Consider the following 20685-nt stretch of genomic DNA (forward strand, 5'->3'; position numbering starts at 1 on the left):
CTGTTAAAATGACACTTTCTGGATTCGTTTTTTTGTGGATATTGTAGAATTCGTTACGATATATACAAAGTTGTGTTGGCTTAGAGTCGCAGAACTTGATCTTTAAAAATTTAAAGGTGAATGTCGGATTTAAGGAGTTTGATGTTATGTTGTACGTATTGGCAGATGTCATATGAAAAAAACATATCTAATTATATACACAGAACGGTCTGTTGCTATTCACACCTTTAATGCTTATAAGGTGTAAATGCAATTTTGCTTAAATTCCAGTCTTCAAAATAAGACAAAAGGCTCAGGTGATGTAAGACATTTAAGTAACTGTTATGGTATTCAGGTCTGTAATAATCTCTGGCATCGTACTGCTTTGAGTTTTTTTTTGTTCACTTATCTTTTTAGGATACCTTTTCTCCTTTGTGTTGATGTTCAATAAAAAAAAATGAAAGAAATACTCTCAGGAAGTGTCGACTTTATCATTCATAATGGGGAACTATTTTCTCTGATGAAGAGCATTTTTCTCATATAATACTAGTTAACCACATAAGCAAACCTCCCGATGAGTAAACAAATGTGGATTTTAGATGTTGATTTCAAAGCAGAAGAGGGAGATAGTTAAGTACTGTTTATTTAGAAGAACGAGTAATAGGTTTATTCCACGCTGAAAAGAGGAGAAAGAAAACACAGCGTTTCGACCTGAAGGAGGCGCCGCGGACGAAACGCGGTGTTTTCTTCTCTTTTCAGCAGAATAATCCTATTACTTGTTCCTTTGCAGCTTACGCATGCTGACGCAGCCGCCCACCCGAACTGTTTATTTAGAGGTTAGTCGATTAGCCTGCCCCGTGCTTCTCACAAGTACGCCCGGAGGGGTGTGTACACCAGAATAAAGAGACCCCCACCGCTGCAACGACAGCTTTCATTTTGCATTTTGTATTTGACTAAGGCGCGGTGTCCGCTACGCGCGGCACCTGGCAGGCTTGTCACGTGTAAGGCGCGCCCTCGCTGGAGCCGGGGCGTGCTGCCTGGCACCCTCGGTCACGTGAGCCGCCCCCCCCTCCCTCCCCTCGGGCCCCTGGTTACGGGGGAAAGCGTCGCCAAGGAAGTGGAACGTCCGGGCGCCGCGAGGGGAGCAGCAGCGGCCCGTGCGTGTCCAGCCCCACGCGTGTGCAGGACACTACGCGTGTAGGTCCGAACAAAGCTGGCACCGGCACTATTCCAACCCAGAGTGTGGAGGTGCGCCCGGGTAGTACTATCTGCCTTTTTAACGGGTGAGAGACTTCAGCATCCCCTTGCTGGGTGAAAGACAGCCTCTGTCGTTTTGGGATTTTTTCTCCCTCTCTCTCTATATATATTTAAAACATTTACGAGCCGAAATCGGAATCGCACGCAGTAGAACTGTAATAACCGGCCGGTCTTGGCGGATCTTTGAAATACGAGCGCACACACGCGGCGCTGGCAGCTCCAGCCGTGTCTGGGACGGGAGATCGACGGTGCCGCTCCTCACGGCGTGTCGGTCTCTTGTGCGGCTGTTCGTACGAGACTTGTATCCTTCCAGCTCATGCAAACCAGCTCAAATTCCGCTCCCTAATCGCGCCGTACAAATAACACAGTCCCGTATTTGAATAGCGCCATGCAAATGCGGGCAGGTTGAGTTTCCTCACACCCGGGGGGCCGTGCTGTTTGACGCGCCGTTTCTTCCTTGTAACTCTCGGCGGATTTTAGTCGTTTCCTTCATCTTCTTTTTTTTTTCTTTCGGGCGCGTAACAGATGAAGTCAAGCCTGAAGCCGGTCTCTCTTACAGCCACCCTCTTCCTCCTCTGCGCCCCCAGCGGCGGTATTGACTCTTTCCTGCTGTTACCGCCGCTTCTTTGGCGATGCTCTGGGGATGTTTGTTACATTCTCCGGAACACCGCAATCATGCCAAGCGAGCGGAGGCCGTTCGGTAGCTGCTGGGACTTTCCAGTGAGGCGCCAGCGCGAATCTGCGTATCTTGTTCCCTCCTCCCACCCCCCTTTGTGTAAAGAAGCGCCTACTGCAGTTTCTGGAGACCAGCTGGGCGTCAGAGCGCAGGGTCAGGGTCATTTTCAAACGGTGCCCCTGGAGCAGCTGGGGTGAAGGGCCTTGCTCAGGGGCCCAACAGAGTAGGATTCCTCTGCCGGCCGCGGGATTCGAACCGGCAACCTCCCAGCCACAGGCGCAGATCCTGAGCCACAGAGCCACCACACCCCCTCTCAATACCAACCATCCAGAGCCTGTAAGATACCGAGAGTCTCGGGACACACAGGGGCTGTCCCCATTAAAAGCTGCGAACTGAGGCTTTTCCTGCACAGGGGGTCAGGCCTGTAAATGGCAGCAGGGAGATCAGAGTCGCGCAGGCTCTGCTGGGGAGACACAGAGGAGACAGAGAGAGCGAGGCAGGGCCTCACCTTATCCTACTGAGCCGTAATGCGGAGTAATAGGATTGACGTGCACCTGCTTCTGGGACGAGCAGTCACTCCGGGGTCTAGCCTGCGGGGCGCTCGTCTCCCGAGAGTCGGAGGGGAGGGGGGTCGGATCCCCGCGGGTCAGAAATAACCGTTTCCTCTCTCCCTCCTCCCCCCACGCCGGCAGACCCAGGGACGTGGCCGGGCCGCTCACTGCTCTCCGCCAGGCCCTTCCGGTGGTGGTGGTGGGGGGGGTGGCGATGGCACCCGGAGGCAGGCCGTGACCCAGCGGACCGGCTGGGGTGGGGCGCCGGCGCAACCACGCATCCCGACTCCTGACCGGGCGTCCGCGGACATGGGGAAGCGGCAGAGCAAGGTCAGGCGACGGACATCGGCCTACAGGTAGGGGTCACCCCCCCGGGTGGGGCCGCCCCCCTCGAATTGCCCCCACGCCGTTATCTCTATTCCGAGATTCCGACAGGCACTTACTTTTTCCGGGGTTATTTAGATCGGACCGGATTTCTACCGTCATTTCCCCGGCGGTCCCTCGGTGGGGGGGGTGCACATTGGTGGCGGTAGTGGGATTCCCCATGACCTGTAAAGGGCTTGGAGTGGAGTGTCCAGAAAAGCCCGATAGAAGTGCAAGCGATTATTATGACTGATCTAAGCACGATAGAAGTGCAAGCGATTATTATGACTGGTCTTTCGCCGGGTCGTTTTTGTTAACCCAAAGTGTGACCTTTGAGGACAGCAATTTTTGCCGGCTCTTCATCGGCTCATTTGGGCCGTTTTAATTCAGTGCGGGATGCCAGACACTAGACATAATGATAAATAATAATTCATACGAGTCAGAAAGTGCTTGGCCGGTTTATGAAATCCAGTATTGCGCTATCCCAAGGAACAATACTACTGAACCGGCAGGCTTATCTGTAAATAGGACGAAGCACGCGCCCAGCGAGCTACTGCTGCAGAATGTAGATTTGCGTTTTCATTACACATCAGCGTGTATCCCCAACATCTTCATTATTACCCCTGGTCTTCAGCTGATGTATCTAGAAAGGAGGCCCTGGTGGGTTTGTGTAAAAACCAGTCCAAACGGGGAAAAGCGCAGGATTGTAGTGAGGCACTGGTCACGCCCTGATGTACAGCAGCACCTAACCGATTCCATGGTCTGTTTCAGGCTGTGAAAAAACGGACAGGATGACGTGATGGCAAGCAGGCAGAGGTGGGGGCCAGGCCCGGAAAAAAACAGCTTTAGATCAGTGAGGTGCCTCCTAGATTGAACCAGCTGTTCATCTGAATAAACGAGACCCTCTCCTCTGTAGCTGCACTTAGTTAAGATCAGATCACTTTATCAGCCCTATACAATTTCTCGCATTAGGAATGTGTCTTTTCGCAGACCCCACCTTGCTCTCCATGAGACACACAGACAGGGAGAGAAGCTGGGGGTCAGAGCGCAGGGTCAGCCATTCATACCGCGCCCCTGGAGCAGCTGGGGTGAAGGGCCTTGCTCAGGGGCCCAACGGAGTAGGATTCCTCCGCCGGCTGTGGGATTTGAACCGGCAACCTCCCAGCCACAGGCGCCGATCCTGAGCCACAGGGCCACCACTCCGCCCGTTTTCACCGCGCAGAAAGGGAATAATTGTGTCTCTGCAGGGCCGTGACAGGGGCGGAAGACAGCTCTCCCGGTGAGCAGGAGGTGCAGTACAGCGCCGCGCACAGCGGCGCCGTCAACTCAGTGGCGGCTTTGACCTCCGACCTCTGCGTATCTGGGGGAAGCGACAAGGTAACGGGGGGGGTGTATGGCGATTCTCCCTTGGTGGGTGGGGGGGGCACCCATCCTCAGCCTCCCTGTTAGAAGATGAGCCTGCGTGTCCTCTGTAAAGGGACACTGTGGAGCCTTGTGTGATGAGGCGTGTGTTCCCCCGAGCACCCACTTGGAAGATTTCTGCTGCCAGGGTGGAATCATCAACCTGCCTCCTTTAAAACGCGCTAGTAGGGAATATCACCTCAGCAACATTTCTCCGCTGAAAGAAAGTTTCTCTGCCCGGCTTCCTTCACAAGATCGGGCCTTGACGTCACGTCCGTTGTCACATGTTCTATACCGTACGGCGTCGCGGGAAGCCGGAGCCTACCCGGCAAGCAGCTCATCGCCATCTCTTTCCTCCCAGGCTGTCGTAGTGTACAACTGGAGGTCGGGCCGGCTGTACCAGAGGCTTCAGGGCCATACGAGGGAGGTGACGAAGGTAGGTTCATCAGCTGCAGTCCCGAACAAACGCCCAGTATCGTCCGAGGCGGACGATCCTTGTCCCTGGTGGATCGGTGAACTCATAGTCCTAACAAGCCCCTATCTCTTTCTCTCCGTGTGGCTGAGCGTGGAGAAAAGAGGAGGCGATTTTCCCAACTTCCCGAGCTTCTCCTCTCCCCCCTGCCTTGCTCCGGGGGGGGGGTGGCTGACCGCCCGCTGTCTGCGCAGGTGGGGTGCGTCTACAGCTCCGGGAGGGTCTTCAGCTCTTCCAGGGACAAGACCGTCCTCATGTGGGATCTGGACAGAGGGGACCAGCCGGTGGGGAGGTTCTGCGGGCACGACCTGGTGGTCAGCGGCCTGGCGGTCAGTCCAGGTGGGGACACTGCACACGCGCCGGTACGAGAGACGCCGCGCCGATACAGCCGCGCAGAAGCCGCGACCAGCAAACAAATAGCATTTTAGAAGAAAAGGCGTTAGGTTATGTTGGATAATTCTCCAATATGACACATAGCTTACTGTGAACTTACAGAGATCATTGTTGGGAACCAGTTATTAAAAGATAAAGGAAAACTCTGGTGAAAAAGTAATACAGGGAAAACAGGTCATGGGGGATCCCCTCCACCACCCCCACCAGTGTGTACCCCCACCTGGATGATGCGCCAGTCCACTCCCCACACACCAGCTCTCAGTGGGGAGGAGAGCAGAGCGATGGAGCCAGTTCAGAGATGGGGGGTTATTAGGAGGCCATGACTGGTAAAGGCCAGGGGGGAAATTTGGCCAGGACACCGGGGTAACACCCCTACTCTTTTCGAGAAACGCCCTGGGCTTTTTAATGACCACAAAGAGTCAGGACCTCGGTTTTACATCTCATCCAAAGCATGGCGCCTTTTTACAGTATCGCCGTCACTCTACTAGGGCATTAGGACCCATACAGACTCCAGGGTGAGCGCCCCCTACTGGTCCCACCAACAGCTCTTCCAGCATTATGTTTAATTCCATAAACGGACACTGACAGACTAGCTCTGCCAAAATGGACTGTTGTCAATAATTACACCTTTATGCCACTGTTAACGGAACCTACCACAGTACCGTGCAAGACCGTGACCCAGCTTCAGTAAATTAAAAACAACCTGCGTGCTCTTCAAATTTGATCGCATCTTGAGGTGTAAAACACCGCTGTGATTTGTGTCGTCCCAGACGGCTCTCGGCTTTGCACGGGGTCCCGGGACAATTCCCTGTGCCTGTGGGACATCGAATCCGGGGAGATGCTGCTGAAAAACTCCATTTCCAGAAACCTGGTAAGGGAGGCTGTGTGGTCAGTGGCCCACTGGCCCCCAGTCTCGTGCTGTGAGATGAGAGGCCCTTCCTGCTGGAAACCGCAGATCCCGAAGGAGAAAGGGAAATCTCAGAGGACGCATTACTGAGGATAAGCCAGTGAGATGATAATCATAGTAAAGAGAGAATCAGCACTGACGAGCGCATTTCAAACCACAACGAAAGTGAGATGCACACAGTAACTTGTTAAAACCTCCAATTTCCATCACAAAATAAGACAAAATTTCCAGGTGTGCGCCATGTTCTGCGATTCGGAACGAGGCGACCAAACTTCTCGTGCCAGGAAGCAGCCCTGTGCCATTGTAAACAAGCAGGCTCGTGAATCCAGCTCTTTTAATCCAATAGAACTATTGCTCTCGAGTTCGAGACAGTTTTGCCAACAAATACTACTCACTTGTTAACTCTGCCTGCAGAGCACCTTGGAACATCTCTGCGGCCAAGCATCTGCTTTAAAACCTGTACTTATCCGCTCGTTACATCACAGCACATCAGTCAGTGCAGTGACTAGTGAGCAGGAAGGGCTGCCTCACGTCGCAGTTTGTGCACAAGGTTAATGAATTTGTGTGTCATTTGAAATTTGGTAAAATGGTTCTAGACCGTCAGTGATGTCAATGGATTTTGCTACCGAGATTTGAGAACCGGTCTGAGAAAGTGGGACTGCGATTAATAAGCTGGAGGAACAAGAACGCGTACAGAAGGTGGGTGACAAACGAGGGGAGGCCGGTAAACCGTTTGGGAGATGGAGATGGAGATACTGTGGCCCCCCTCCACTCTGGGCCTTCACACAGCCCTGCCCCTCTCTTTGCCCAGGTGACGCACCTGTGCTGGGTTCCTGGCGGCTCCTGCATCCTGCAGACGTCCGAGGACAAAACCATCAGGTGCGTAGCCCCCCCCCCGTGCACGAGTCCCCCCTCAACCCCCCCCCACCGTCAGCACTGCTCCTGCCTCCCCGGTGGTGGTGGTGTGGGGGGGGGCGTCCCGAGCAGCACCACAGGGTCACTGAGGGCGCCCCGTTTTTTCTCGTCGCCCCCCCCCCTGCAGGCTGTGGGACAGCCGCTGCCTCGGGGTGGCCAGCGCCTTCCCCGCGAAGCAGCACATCCAGACGCACTGCGACGTGAGCCCGGACGCGCGGTACTGCCTGAGCTGCAGCAACGGATTCGGGGGACAGGGGTGCGAGGCCACGGTAAGGGGGCGAGGGGGCGCGGGGCGCCAGTCTCCGGCCAGGAGCTTCTCGCTTACGGCCCGAGTGTTGATTCCCGGATTCCCGGATTCCCAGTCGGGAAGCGGATCAGAGGGCGGCACAGCACTGGGGCCCCCGGGTTCGACTCCTGACCTGGGGTGCTGGCTGTGTGGAGTTTGCATGGTCTCTCGCGGTTCGTGTGGGTTTCCCCCATCCAAAGCCATGTGGCAAGGTTAACTGGCTTCTGGGAAAACCGGCCCGGGCACGAGCGGACCCGTGCTTGTGTCCATCTGTGCCCTGGAAAATGGGACAGTGGGAGAGTGGATCAGAGATGGGATTGAAAACGGGCCGTGGGGGGAAACACTGGTTTGCAGAATGTAGGCCTGGAGCCAAGAGGAATAACCGGGTCCTTAGTACTGCTTGACGTGAGAAAGGCGTCATCCTGTTACGCGACACCACAGTGCGATTTCCCGTACTCTCACGGCAAGTTCCTGTCACTGCCAGGGACGCCTTGTTGCCTGGAACTGCATTGTTTAGGCAACTGTTCTTTCCCCGTTCCTGCTGAGAATTTGGTCAGCCTGTTAATCAATAATTTGCAGTCATTGGGCTCTCACCTTAAGGGCACAGTCCATGGATAAAGCCGTTATGCGAATACAGGTTTCAGCAGCAGAGAGAGAGAGCAGCTTTAACGCTGGAGTGCGCTCTCCCACAGCGAGGCTGAAACGGTTCATTTGTTTCGACGGGCTTTAGCACAGATTTTCAAAGGAATGGCGTGGCCGCCGTTTTCGTTGTGACCGATGCCAGGGGTTAGGCTTTTGGGAGGGTAGGAGACTTGCAAGAGCTTCGAAAGAAAATGGTCAAAACAAATTGTGGAGTCAAAACTCTCCTTGTCCTCCTGCTGGCCCCTTCTATGCTTCATGAGCCGAGGCCCTCCCGAGGCAGAGTTAGCGTTGCCAGTTGCCAATAAGGCTGAATTCCAGGGTGTGGGTCTCTCTCGGGGGAAGGGGTTGTGCTTTCGGAAGCTTCCCCTTAAAGATTGAGCACCCCCCTCACCCCCACCTGCCTTTCAGAAACGTTCAGTGACTTATTAATAATACTGATCTCTGTTAAGACGTTTGGCAGCAAACGTGCTGGTGTCGGAAAACAGCGGATGAAGGGATTAGTTGAAGTTCGAGGCAGGAGCTGCTTCGACATGTGGGGGCTGGGAGGAAGAGGGAGGAAGAGGGAAAGGTTTATTCCCTGCTGAAAGGTAAACCAAAGCGACACGACCTGACGGGGGGCTCTGCAGCCGACAGGCGGTCTCTTTTCTGTTCCCTGCAGCAAGGAACAAGCCTTTCCCTGTTCCCGTGATCAGATGGGTCTGTTTGCTGCTGTCCCCTGTCCTTGCGTGCCGCTCGGGGGGTGGGGGTGCAGGGGGGGGGTCTCCCATGCTAACCCGGCCCTCCCGCGCGCCGTCTCGCTCTCTCGCCCCGTGTGCGGTGTAGCTGTGGGACCTGCGGCAGACGGGCGCCTGGGCCTGCGAGTACCGGGGCCACCTGCACAGCGCCTCCTGCTGCCTCTTCCTGCCGGCCCGCCCCGGCGAGCCCCCCGCCCTGGCCACCTCCTCCCACGACGGCTCCGTGAGGGTCTGGGACCAGAGCTCCGCAGGTAGGGGCCCCCGGGGCCGGCGTTCGGGGAGAGGGGTGGGTGGGGCGCGATTACGGGACGGGGACGGGCCCCACGGCAGGGTGCTACGGCGCAGATGCGGTGAGGATCCCAGAGCTGCACACTGGAGGTCTCTCGCCCTAATAAAGAGAGGCTGATCTCTCTTCATTTATTAGATCTCTCACACTTCGCTCCACGCTAAGAGTGAGAACACGACAGCCGGGTAACACGCCTGCCAGTCACCCTCTCCTGTGTTAGACGCACCGAACGGCTTCAAAATTGTCCCTTATTCCCCCCCCCCAGATGAAAGGCATCTCTAAGGGTTCGGGGGAATATGAATCACCCGCTCGATCAGTCCGTTTTATCGTTAGACAGGGCCTTTCACCCCAGAGCATCCTCACAGCCACTAGTCGACCCCAGTCGTCTCCCTAGCAGCAGCGGTGGCCCACCAGCCTGAGCAGACACATGGAAACCACGCGGGGAAGGGCGTTTTAAAACCGAGAACAGGAGGGGCCTCTTTCCCCCAAGGGGGGGACTGGGACAAGACGCCCAGCCCTGTTAATTGCTTATTATAATTGCCTACACTTAGATAGCGCTTTTCTGGATCCCACTGCCGCCACCAGTGTGCAGCCCCACCTGGATGATGCGCCAGTCCGCTCCCCACACACCAGCTCTCAGTGGGGAGGAGAGCAGAGTGATGGAGCCAGTTCAGAGAGGGGGGTTATTAGGAGGCCATGATTAGTAAAGCCAAACGGCCGGATAAGATCCTCGGATAACTTCGCTGCCCACCACCACCCCCCGCGAGGCTCGTCTCGCTCGCCGCCCCTGTCCCGCCGTCCGCGCACAGGATAGTTTCTAGCACCTGCCGGCGGCATTTTTCGCGAGGACCGGCCTAGGGCCTGACGGGCTTTCCCCTGCGCCTCCGCCCTCTTGCAGCCTGCCTGGCCGCGCTGCAGCTCGACGGCTCCGGCCCGCTGTCCTCGCTCGCCGCGGGCGACGCCGCCAGCCTGCTGTGCGCCGCCTTCAACACGGGCGTCCACCTGCTCCGCACGGAGCGCGGCGGACGGGGGGTCCAGCTGAGCGCCCAGGCCCGCTGGTGAAGTGCCCGCCTGCCCGCAGAGGCGACTTCCCCACCGGCGGCAAGAACACTGAAGCTGCGGCCAGCGGGGAATTCGAGAGGAAGGTCCGCGTGTGGCCAAGGCTGCACGCCTGGAGTATGGCGGGAGGGTTCGATCACCGGTACAGGGGAGCTGCAGTCCCAGTTTCCCAGACTGGTTATTAAATCCGTTACAAAATAGATTCCTGAACAGCATTGGGAAAAAAAGGCACCAATTTCAAATTAAGCACAAAATCGGGAACGTGGTGAAAGGCGCTGGCGGCGGCCATGTTCCCACAGACCCCTGCTCTTGCGGGCGAGAGCGAGAGTCCGCAAGAACCGGGACGGGAGGCGGGCCTTCCTGCTCACTAGTCCCCGCGCCGCCTGATGCACTGCGACGGCCCAGCGGAGGAGTACGGGCCGGGCCGCGGCCATCTCACAGCAGAAGCGGGACCACCGCGATCTGCAGGCGGAGTGAACGAGGAGGAGGTGGTGGCAAAACCGGCTCCAAGCCGAGAGGACTATTTCGATTGGGTTAAAAGAGCTGCATGCGCAAGCCTGCTTGTCGACAGCGTCAGGGGGCTGCGAAACGCCACCGGGAGGTTTGTTGCCTCGATCGGAATCGCAGAACATAGCGCTGAGCAGACCTGGAAATTGAGGCTATTTTGTGATGGAAATGGGAGGTTTTACAAATTACTGTGTCCGTTTTACTTTCTTTGGGGTCTGAAATGCACTTCATCGATGCCGATTCCGTCTAACCCCGCAATATAAAAATAGGCCTGTAGTTCCCCTTGAAGGCGTGACAAGCCTGGCCTACCCCTTCCCTGCCTTCTTGAGAAACAGCGGTTTAGCGCCTTAGCGTAGGCGAGGAAAGTTAACCTTACAGACAGGAAAAAAAAAAAAGTGAAGTTAAATAACGCAGGTAATCAGCTACATGCAAATAGATAATGCGATGGTGCTTCCTTTAGAAGTGGTCTAGATCTCAGGTTCATCTGGTAAATAAAAAGCAATTTCATAAGTAGATTGAATTTTGCATTTTAAAGATGGTTAAAGATGGAGTCACCTCTAGGAAAACCGTACATTTTGTAGGTTCCCATGTTTGTATGCTGAGGTTTAACTGCAAAGATCAATTAGTGTCTTGTTATCTGAATGCATGTTGAAGGCCACCTTTCTTAAATTAGAAATAATCTTCTGCCAAGCCATAAGCAGTCGTGCTAAGAAGGACAGTCTGGAACAACAGCCTGTATTTGCACTGTATACTCATAAACTCTGCAACTGCACTTTCAAACAGATTTTAAAGAAACATGGTCCAAATCTGCAAAATGTTGAATACAACACTAATTTATTTTAATAGGAGTAAAACAATAAAACTAGCAATATGAAGAGCTGAAGACTTCCGATTCAGCATTTCTGAACTCTCTCTTGTAGGCCACAGGTGCTAAATACACCCACTGATTACCGAATCACTGTCTTTCCCAGCAAGAACCAGCAAATTAATTCAGTTCTTCATTTACTTTCCGCATATTGTACAGAGAAAAGACTAGTGATTTTAATTTCTATCAGGTAATGTGCAATTAACTGTTTCCTCCCTGGTCACTCCAGGGGGTTTTCGTACTGCGAAATAATGAATTGTAAACACTTGAACAGAAAAGTCGTAACACTGCTGTGACACTGTGCTGTTGTGTATCTGTTTTGCTTTTTTGGAATAAACACTAATGAAGTTTTTAGCAGTACCAACCTTGCAGCTTTCTCCTTTGTATACAGCAAACCTGTTCTGCAGAGAGCAGATCTTTATCAGTGTTATTTGGTGTCCAGCATGGAAATAGACCTCTGTAAAAAAAATGTCTTTATTTCTGTGACTTGAGCATTGGTTCCTAAAAAAGTGTGTGTGCACGCTCATAAGCTCCGGGCTGATCTGGTTCAGTGTGCGTCTGAGTTTGGGAAAAGAAAAAAAGTAAATACACATTTTACACTCCAGTGCACTTGCAGACATCGTTCAGAGTGTTTCAAGGCAAGACCCGCTCATCAAAGCCCCTGCCCTTCCAGAGTTAATAATAATAATAATAATTGCTTACACTTATATAGCGCTTTTCTGCACACTCCACTCAAAGCGCTTTACAGGTAATGGGGAATCCCACTACCGCCACCAGTGTGCAGCCCCACCTGGATGATGCACCAGTCCGCTCCCCACACACCAGCTCTCAGTGGGGAGGAGAGCAGAGTGATGGAGCCAGTTCAGAGATGGGGATTATTAGGAGGCCATGATTGGTAAAGACCAGGGGGAAATCTGGCCAGGACACTGGGGTTATAACCCCTCTCTTTTCAAGAAACACCCTGGGATTTTTAATGACCACAGAGAGTCAGGACCTCGGTTTTACGTCTCATCCGAAGGAGGGCGCCTGTTTTACAGTATAGTGTCCCCATCACTATACTGGGGCAGTAGGACCCACATGGACCGCAGGGTGAGCGCCCCCTGCTGGCCCCACTAACACCTCTTCCAGCAGCAGCCTCAGTTTTTCCCAGGAGGTCTCCCATCCAGGTACGGACCAGGCTCACACCTGCTGAGCTCCAGTGGGGCTGCCAGTGGCGAGTTGCAGAGTGATATGGCTGCTAGCTAGTGACCAAGGGCTCCTGCTTGCGATCTCTGCAGCAGCTCAGAAGTGATTAAGGAGAGCAGAAGACAGATCGAGGTCGAGGCTGCAGGGATGATATTGGGTGCAGGGTTAGGCAGGATGAAGAGGGCAAAAACGCAGGAGCGTCAGTGGCTACTCACCACATTAATTTTTGACTTAAAGCTGGACCCGTCTCCTGTAGCTCTCAAAGACTGGAGGATTCAACTATATTTCGGCCTCAGGAAATGGAATTGTCTTAGCGTGTCCCATCAAGGGGTGACAGGGAAAACTCCAAGGAAGGTCCCAGATGGACAATGTTAATGACCCTCTTCGCTCCAAGTTATAAAAGGGCAATTGAGCACAACCTTGTTCTCCCAGAAAAATCGCAAAATCAGGCCCCACCTTTCCCAGCCCTTTTTAACCAAGGCCTGCATCTGAATACAGTTCAGAAAATGTTTGCTAGAGCTTTGGTTCTTTGGTCTCTTTCCACCCCTCAATTTTCGGGAAATCACAAAATCGATGAGCGAGACGGACGCTCCAGACTAGTTTTTCCTCTCTCTCCATATCCGGATGGACAGACGGGGAAAATCTACCCCTCTTCGTCATCGATGGGTGTCACACGTGGCCCTGTGGTGCCAAGCGCCTGCAGTTCTCATTTCACACTGACCTGCTGGGACTGGAAAGCAGTGGTTTGATGCAGATTCCCAGCCTGTGGCCTTCCCCCACCCCCACCTCCTCTGCCCCCTAGTCATACAAGCACCAACGTGCCCTCACACGCCCCCCCCGGTCAGCTCCGCACACAATGGCCAGGCCGAGACTCACGCCCTCCCTGCCTGTGTTTGATGCTCCCTGGAGCCTGGAGACCAGCAGCACCCCGGGCAACACAGGGGACACGTGCCAACGACGTTTCTGACACTTTTGAAAGGCAGTGTTGTAGGACCTTGCCCGTCTTGATCAACACCAGCCCGCTGAACATTTTGGGAAAAAAAGTTCAGACCTCACAAGACACAGTCCTCCCCTCACAAGATAAGAAGCATTCATAAGCATTAAGATCAAATTTATTGGATTCTTATAAGATCTAATTAATAGGAATTAGATCCTGCTTCAAAATCCACATGGATCATGAGACAAAAGTATTTTGAACCATCATTAACAACACAAAAGACCTCATTCCGGAAATGATGTTGTAATAGCTTCATTGATTCACTCATATTTTGAAAACCTGTCTGAAAAATCTTTTCGTACAGAAAAAAAGTGAAACACTGGGATGACAATGACGTTTCCAAAGCACATGACACATTACGCGTGTGTCTCGAATACATGTCAATCTATTTGAGAGACGTCACACGGCCTTTTGGACAAACGGAACTATTTTGTGCAAAAGATGGTAGTTTATAGTGCATTTTATTCTTTCAGCCCTTGTAGACTCTAATGCACCACTCCATAACAGTCTTGAATGCAGTGGACTAATTATTGCTTTTCTTTAAACCAAATTGAAAATATCAGCACGGATTTCTTCTCAAGCCCTGCTTTCATTGTGCCGGTTTGATTTCCAGAGTAAAACAAGCCGACTCCCTGCGTCACAAACCTTCACAAGCCGTTGCAATCTAAACGGCGGCTGTGCACCCCTCCAGAACCAAAACAGACCAGGCTGCCGTTCACAAAATTGTAGAAATTGAACGGATTTAGACGCTGGAGGAGATGGTTTCTCTCGATCGTTACACATTAGGAAAGCACCTGGGCAGAGCGGTGGCCCTGTGGCTCAGGATCTGCGCCTGTGGCTGGGAGGTTGCCGGTTCAAATCCCACAGCCGGCAGAGGAATCCTACTCCGTTGGGCCCCTGAGCCAGGCCCTTCACCCCAGCTGCTCCAGGGGCGCCGTATAAATGGCCGACCCTGCGCTCTGACCCCCAGCTTCTCTCCCCGTCTGTGTGTCTCATGGAGAGCAAGCTGGGGTCTGCGAAAAGACAAATTCCCAATGCAAGAAATTGTAAAGGGCCAATAAAGTGATCTGATCTTCTCTCACAATCTTAACTGCTATGCAACCGGCTTGAGCAGTACCAAAGCATTTTTCCCCAAATAAAACACGCTCTTGAAGGGTGTGCTCGAATTCTTACCACCACAATACAGAATTTCAGATCTGAAATCTGCTCAGACAGAGATCCGGCTTCGTGCTCTCAGCAGTGAGGTGTACTGCTGGCCGAATGTCCTTAAACAGCTTCTTGTGCAATAAGGTCAGATTTTTTTGGCAAAAAAACAAACTCAGTTTCCTGCAAACGTGGGACCACTTCTGAAGCAGTCTGGTCCAGTGCAAATTTGCCACGTTTTGTTTCCTCTCTCTCAAAACTCTCCGATTATACTGTAAATGGGAAACATTAGCAGAGAGTCACTTATTCCTGTAATAGCGCCGGGTTGCCACAACCCTGCTTTTCTCGGTAGCACACACGCTGGATGGGACCAGTCCATCGCCAGGCACACACAAGCACTCGGAGACACCTTAAACCCAGTCAGATTGTCTGTGCAGGGTGGAGGAAGCCAGAGAATCAGGATACAACACGTGCAAGCCTGGGGAACATGCAGACCCCGTACAGAAGGAGCCCCAGTCCAGAGTGATGAAAACCGTTCATTTAGCTTTTTCCCCACACAAATTTATAGTCCGTCTCTTGTTTGAGCTGAACTTTCATAGTGGTGTACTTCCTCTCGCCATATTGGGAGCAAATTGTGCTCTTGGTCCTTGGATCCTGTATATCTTCAATCTACAAGGAGAGCTGGAGCAGTGTTCTTAAAACGGGACACAGCCCACAGTTTCATCCCATCAAGTTATTGCACACAGTTACTCGATCTTGCTGTGGTAGTTCCATTACTCTGTACAAAGCCTCTCTCTGCTTGAGCACGATTTACCACCCTTCACAAGCCTTTGAAAGTCCAATCAAAGCTGCGATTAACAGCAGTATGGGTCGTTCTTAATGTCCCTGTTACCCAAAGTGCACTATTGCCATGTGCAATAAAAACAGGTTCGTTTGCTCAAGAAAAAAAAAATCACCTTCCAATATCCAAAGCCTGAAGTAACCTAGGGAAGAGAAATGTCAAAGAAAAGCTGGGGCACAAACGACCTTTTGAAAATATGTCAAAGCATCCGTTACAAAAATCATCTCTACGTCAACTTTTAAAGCTGCAAACAAATTTCAACTTTACACCTATTTCAGACCCGTCTCGCCCTAAATATGTTAGCAGTGTTTTTGAAATGTAGAATCAATCCGACTTCCAATGCATTTCAATATGATGAAAAAAAAGACTTAACTCGGTCAATAAAACCCAGCTTTCTTGACAGATTTCTCCTTCACGCGTTCACAGAGCCCTGCCGGTTTCAAAACCAGGAACCTGGCGAGACGGATCGAGACACAACACCCGTCACACGCCTGAGCAGACACCAACACACCCGTGTCTGGTCGCAGGGCTCGGTGTGGGTGCATGGCCAGACGCAGATGCTTGTGCTGAAGGTTGATGGTTTATACCCCTGTTGGGGTGGGGAAGTCCTGTCAGGGGAAAAAAAACAAAAAAAACAGTTTTTGGTGGTGCCGATTTCGAGGGGGCGGGGGCTCTCGTTCAGGGGATGCGCTGTGTGACGTAGATGGGGAAGAAGATGGTGCAGAAGAGGGCGACGAAGCAGACCGCGACCAGCAGCAGCAGGCACCAGAAGCTGTGGCACAGGTCCTGGCAGGCCAGCGGTCTGCGGTGGGCCCTGACCGTCACCAGGTTGACCGCCTGCCCCGGAGCTGGATGGCCAAGGGGGCTCCCGGTCAGCTGGACCTTGACCAGCACGTCCTGGCCGGGACCCGGCGCCAGCGGCCCCGGGTTGTAAGCCGGCTGGGGTTTCCAGTAGCAGAGCTGCGACCTCTCCAGCCAGACCCGCTGCAGGTTCCCTCTCTGGTCTGGGGGCAGCAGGGCCACCACCTCCATGTTGGGGGGCAGGCAGGGGACGCCCCCGAGGGGGAGAGGGACGGGGGCCCGACAGAGGGGGCACTGAAAGCTCTGGAAGGGCTTGAGGTAGAGGCACATCTGGGCCAGGCACTGCAGGCAGAAGGTGTGGGCACAGGGGGGCAACAGCAGGGGCGTCCTGAAGGCGTTGTCGTAGGGGGCGAAACAGATGGGGCACTCGGGCGCAGGGGACGAGGCGTCGGCCCCTGGAAACGCAGCGCCCCCTGCAGGGAGGGGGCTGGAAACGGCAGCCAGGCCTGCTTGGAACTCCATCTCGAGAGGGCCGAACTCCTTAGGTCCCCCAGAGAAGGACGCCGTCTTGCTCCCCAGAGGCAGGAGTGGAAAGAGCCGAGGTGGTGGTGGAGGCAGCCGGAGGACTCCGAGCAAGGCTGCAACACGGTTGCGCACGGCCCCCGATCCACGCAGCAAACCGCTTATTGCAGTCTAACGGACAGCCATCTGCAAGCCAGCAACCTGCAGGACCAGTAGGGGCAGCCACTCCGCAGCAGGCAGTTTGCAAATTCCCGCTCGGCGAGCTCCTCCACAGCACCGTGCAGGAAAGCTCCAGTCAGCTTTTTGTGCAGCCCCGCGGCGATCTCGACTCTAGTTTACCTCGCGGCCCTCGAACCCGCGGCCGGGCTGGCGTTGCGGCCGAGGACGCACCTCTGTCGAGTCCGAGCAGGGGGCTTCTCCCCCCCCAGAAAACAAATAAGGTACTGGACCGATGCTGATCTTGGTGGAGCTGTCAAAACGATGTCAAATGGAGGGGGAAAAAACAAAACAAAAACGGAAGGGGTTTTTCGCCAGGTAGCCGAATAAGGGATCAGAACTCCCAAAAAAAGTCCACGTTGTCTTTCCGTCCCGGAGCGCGGGGAAAAAAAAAAAACCTTTTTGTCGTCACTCAGCTGGGACACAGGCAGCCCCCTCCACCCTCCTCTTCCCCCTGGGAGCCAGTCTAGGGCTCCCCGGACTCCAGTGGCGGGAGGCCCTCTGTCTGGAGATGCACACACGTCGGGCGGCTCGCCGGCCCCCCCCCTCCTCCTCGGGTCTCTGGGAACGTCCGCGGGAAAGCTCCCTCTCTCCCAGCAGCATTGCCGCGCACAGGGGCTCAGAGCGGAGACCTGCCGTGTTGTGGCAGCACAGGCGGCGGAGCCCGGGGTAACTAGGCTACAGCCACAACAAAGCAGAGCTCCGAGCCTTCAGGGCTCCAGCCCGGGCCTGCCAAACCGCCGCGGCCCGCCCAGCCCGCCAGGGCAGCCCCAGCTGCAGGGGGTCGCCCGCCTTCTGGAACAAAAACAAAGTCGCTAACTTTAATCTGGCAGCAGCGCGAGTTGGGCCACTAACAGACTCGGGAAGAAGGCGCTGGGTGTCGCACTCATCCTTTATTAATGCGTTCCAATAAAAAAAAACCAATGAATTATAAATGGGGCGGTTTTCAACCCTGGAACGTAAAGCACTCATGATTTCGTTTCCTTCCCTTAGCCCTCCTGCTTCCGGGGAATGTCTCCTTCCACCTTTGCCTCCTCTTGTGAAATGCGATGATTGTTATTTTTGGAAAAAACAAAACAAACACTCCCCCCGACACAAGTCAACGATTACTAAAGTTGCATTAAACGTGCCGGGAGGGGTCTGGGAGAAGCCACAGTCCGGTTGAGTGAGGAGAGGTTGGTTTTCCTGTCCCTTCACGGACGCGGCTCAGGCTAGCGAGAAGAGGAGGTGCTGGCGTTGAGGGGCGATCAGGGGAGATGGGCAGGAGGGTCAGGGGCCGGAGGCCGGCCTCCCGTGACCCCTCCCTCCAGACCCTGAGCAAATTCCCTTCCTGGCCCGGGGGCAGCTGGGAGTATTGGGTGGGAGGCTCGGGGCCCCCCCCCCCAGGGGGTAAGGGGACCAGGGTCCGGCAGATGGGACACTGGAGGCTCTGGGAGGGCTTGAGAAAGACGCACATCTGGGCCAGGCACTGCAGGCAGGGACGGAAGAGTTGATTTAGAAGTCCAAGGAAGCCACCCGGGCGTCAGTTACACACTGCGCCTGAGTGCCGTGCAACAGCTCCGCCGTCGCAAGCTGAAGGACAAGAGCATTGTGCCGCGGTAGACAAGCCGGAGTTCCCGATTAAACCTGCTCATCGAGATCAGGCGTTCGGGCTGTGAATAATCAGTCGGCTTGAGAAAATCACTATCACTTCTGGGCTGAAATCAATTTACTCCATTTCTGGAAGTAATCGACTTAGATTGTGAAAATACCACATTATGACATTTTCACACTGTTCACCAAATTTAAGAATACAGAATTTCCTTCTAAGCACTGATGCTTTTGCAGAAACAGAAACTGCTGCTGCTAACTCAGGCAATGGAAAGTCCCCACTCAACAGCTGTCAAGAAACAAATCTCAGATTCTCGTCTTGCAGGCCTGGGCTGGACCTCTCGCTGTATGATAACAGCTCCACTGTTGTCCCAGCTACTCCAGCCGTCTCTGTTTTCTTGTTCTCCTACCCCTCTTGGCAACTTCGTGTTGGGTAAACAGCTGCCTGCAAACAGCACAGCTCCCTCCCAGCCCTGGTATCTTCTCGGCTCCAGCCAGAAACGCACCTTCCCATTCCTGCCAGCTGTCACTTACTGGAGCGGAGAAAGTCAGCCTTGCTTTTAGAACGGACGATTTCTCCACTGCCCCTGTCCCTTCTCACGAAGGGGAGCCCCGTCTGCTGGGAGAACTCCCTGTATCCAAGCCCAGAAAACCTCAACACCCCCCTTCAATGCACAGAACAATCTAGAGCAACCAGCCCCCAACTCGATTGATGAATTGTGATTGATGAATTCCAACCGCCTTCACAAGTACAGCGCTCTGCTCACCAGTAGCTCAAAACCGAGCGCTTTGCCAATTTCATGTCAAAGGGCATGACCTTCGAGCCAGTGTCCAAGCTACCCCTGCAGGTCTACATTAATTCTTCACCAGATTCAGCATCAAGCACACTTTGCACATTTCTCCAGGATTCACAATATATATTTATTCCACAGCCGTATTGCACAAGAAGTCACGCATTTTGAAATTCCTTGCAGTTATTGCTTCAGTATTTGTATAACAGCTCCCATATAAACAGAAAACACAGATTTCCAGTTAGTAAGCTCATTCCACTTTACGGTTTATCCCGTATATTGATTTTCTGGGCAATGCTATTGAGTTTTAGTAATAACCAGCAAATAGCAAAGCAAAATAATGAGATCCCTGGAACCGTCACACTTGTGACAGTATTTTCTTGGTGGAATTTTTGGCTTCCGGGACATAAAATGTGGGATTCTTGTTTCTGTCGGTTGTTGAAGTTGCATCCGAGCCGACTCCACGCCAGGCTTCACTTCAGTGGGTCAGTCAGACCCTCGTTAAGAAGGAGCAGATGTGCGATTCGAATCAAGAGCTGGAGTGGGGGGGAAAGACATCCCCCCCCCTCTGATGGGGGACGGGTCGGGGAGGAGAGAGGGACAAGACCGCTCCTACAGCAGCGGCAGGCGGAAGAGGGCGAGATCAGGGTCCGGCCTTCCCATGATCTTCCATTGCAAACTCCACGTGGGGCGACGAGAACTCCCCAGGAAAACCACTTCCCAACTGGATCGTTTCTGCGCCGCAGCGGAGAAGAGACAGCGCGATCTCCGAAGAAACCCCTGGAGTTTCCTTGACATCCAGCGTTGGGTCACAAAAAAAAGACATCACAGCTCCTGGGCCTCGTGATCTTGCAGGCGGTAGCCCGTTGTGCAATGCACATGTGGGGTCCAGCACTGCTGGAGGGTTGGAGGCGGGGGGTTCATTCCCATGTCTCTCGTCTGCTTCGTGCTCCAGAAACCAGGATGAGCCGTGGCCCAAGCGGGCTCCTCTCGTTCATATCCTCGCTCGTGTTGCCGTGCCCGGCCGTCACAGACGCCCCGTTATCAACCACCCCCCACTGTGAGCTCACGCCGGCAGTTCCCCCACTCGTCTCCAAGGGCCCCGCCTCACCCAGCGCGAGGAGCACAATGACCATCTTTCTCTTCCTCATTTGACTATTCTGTCGACGTTTCCTTATTTTATCCCAGAATTCAAATGAGGCCCGCAGAGTGAGCGAGCGAGCGAGCGAGCGAGCGACAGCAGGGACCGAGAGGGAGAAGGAGCGGGGTTGCAGAAGCTGGTAGCAGAGGGCTCCTGCAGGCACTG

General features: G+C 53.8%; 2 protein-coding genes across 3 annotated transcripts; one reads left to right on the forward strand and one right to left on the reverse strand.

The window, feature by feature from the left end:
• Positions 1–2527: 2527 nt before the first annotated feature.
• wdr31 (WD repeat domain 31) lies at positions 2528–20677 on the forward strand. Of its 2 annotated transcripts, none has more exons than XM_088614658.1 (9): positions 2528–2819; positions 4074–4203; positions 4589–4663; positions 4894–5038; positions 5863–5963; positions 6811–6878; positions 7042–7183; positions 8665–8827; positions 20568–20677. In XM_088614658.1, exons 1-9 carry the CDS (start codon positions 2773–2775, stop codon positions 20576–20578), a joined length of 882 nt encoding a protein of 293 aa, XP_088470784.1. In that variant the 5' UTR covers positions 2528–2772; the 3' UTR covers positions 20579–20677. The 2 variants fall into 2 exon arrangements, with proteins under 2 accessions (XP_088470784.1, XP_088470782.1); XM_088614656.1 differs by lacking the exon at positions 20568–20677 and adding an exon at positions 9761–10139 and having other exon boundaries at positions 2529–2819.
• Positions 11754–17806, reverse strand: LOC148643874 (RING finger protein 223-like). Its single transcript, XM_088614659.1, has one exon. The coding sequence runs from the start codon at positions 16780–16782 to the stop codon at positions 16138–16140; it is 645 nt and encodes a 214-aa protein (XP_088470785.1). The 5' UTR covers positions 16783–17806; the 3' UTR covers positions 11754–16137.
• Positions 20678–20685: the final 8 nt, after the last annotated feature.

This window comes from Lepisosteus platostomus, chromosome 21, assembly GCF_059453375.1.
Source record: "Lepisosteus platostomus isolate fLepPlt1 chromosome 21, fLepPlt1.hap1, whole genome shotgun sequence".
NCBI lineage: Eukaryota > Metazoa > Chordata > Actinopteri > Semionotiformes > Lepisosteidae > Lepisosteus > Lepisosteus platostomus.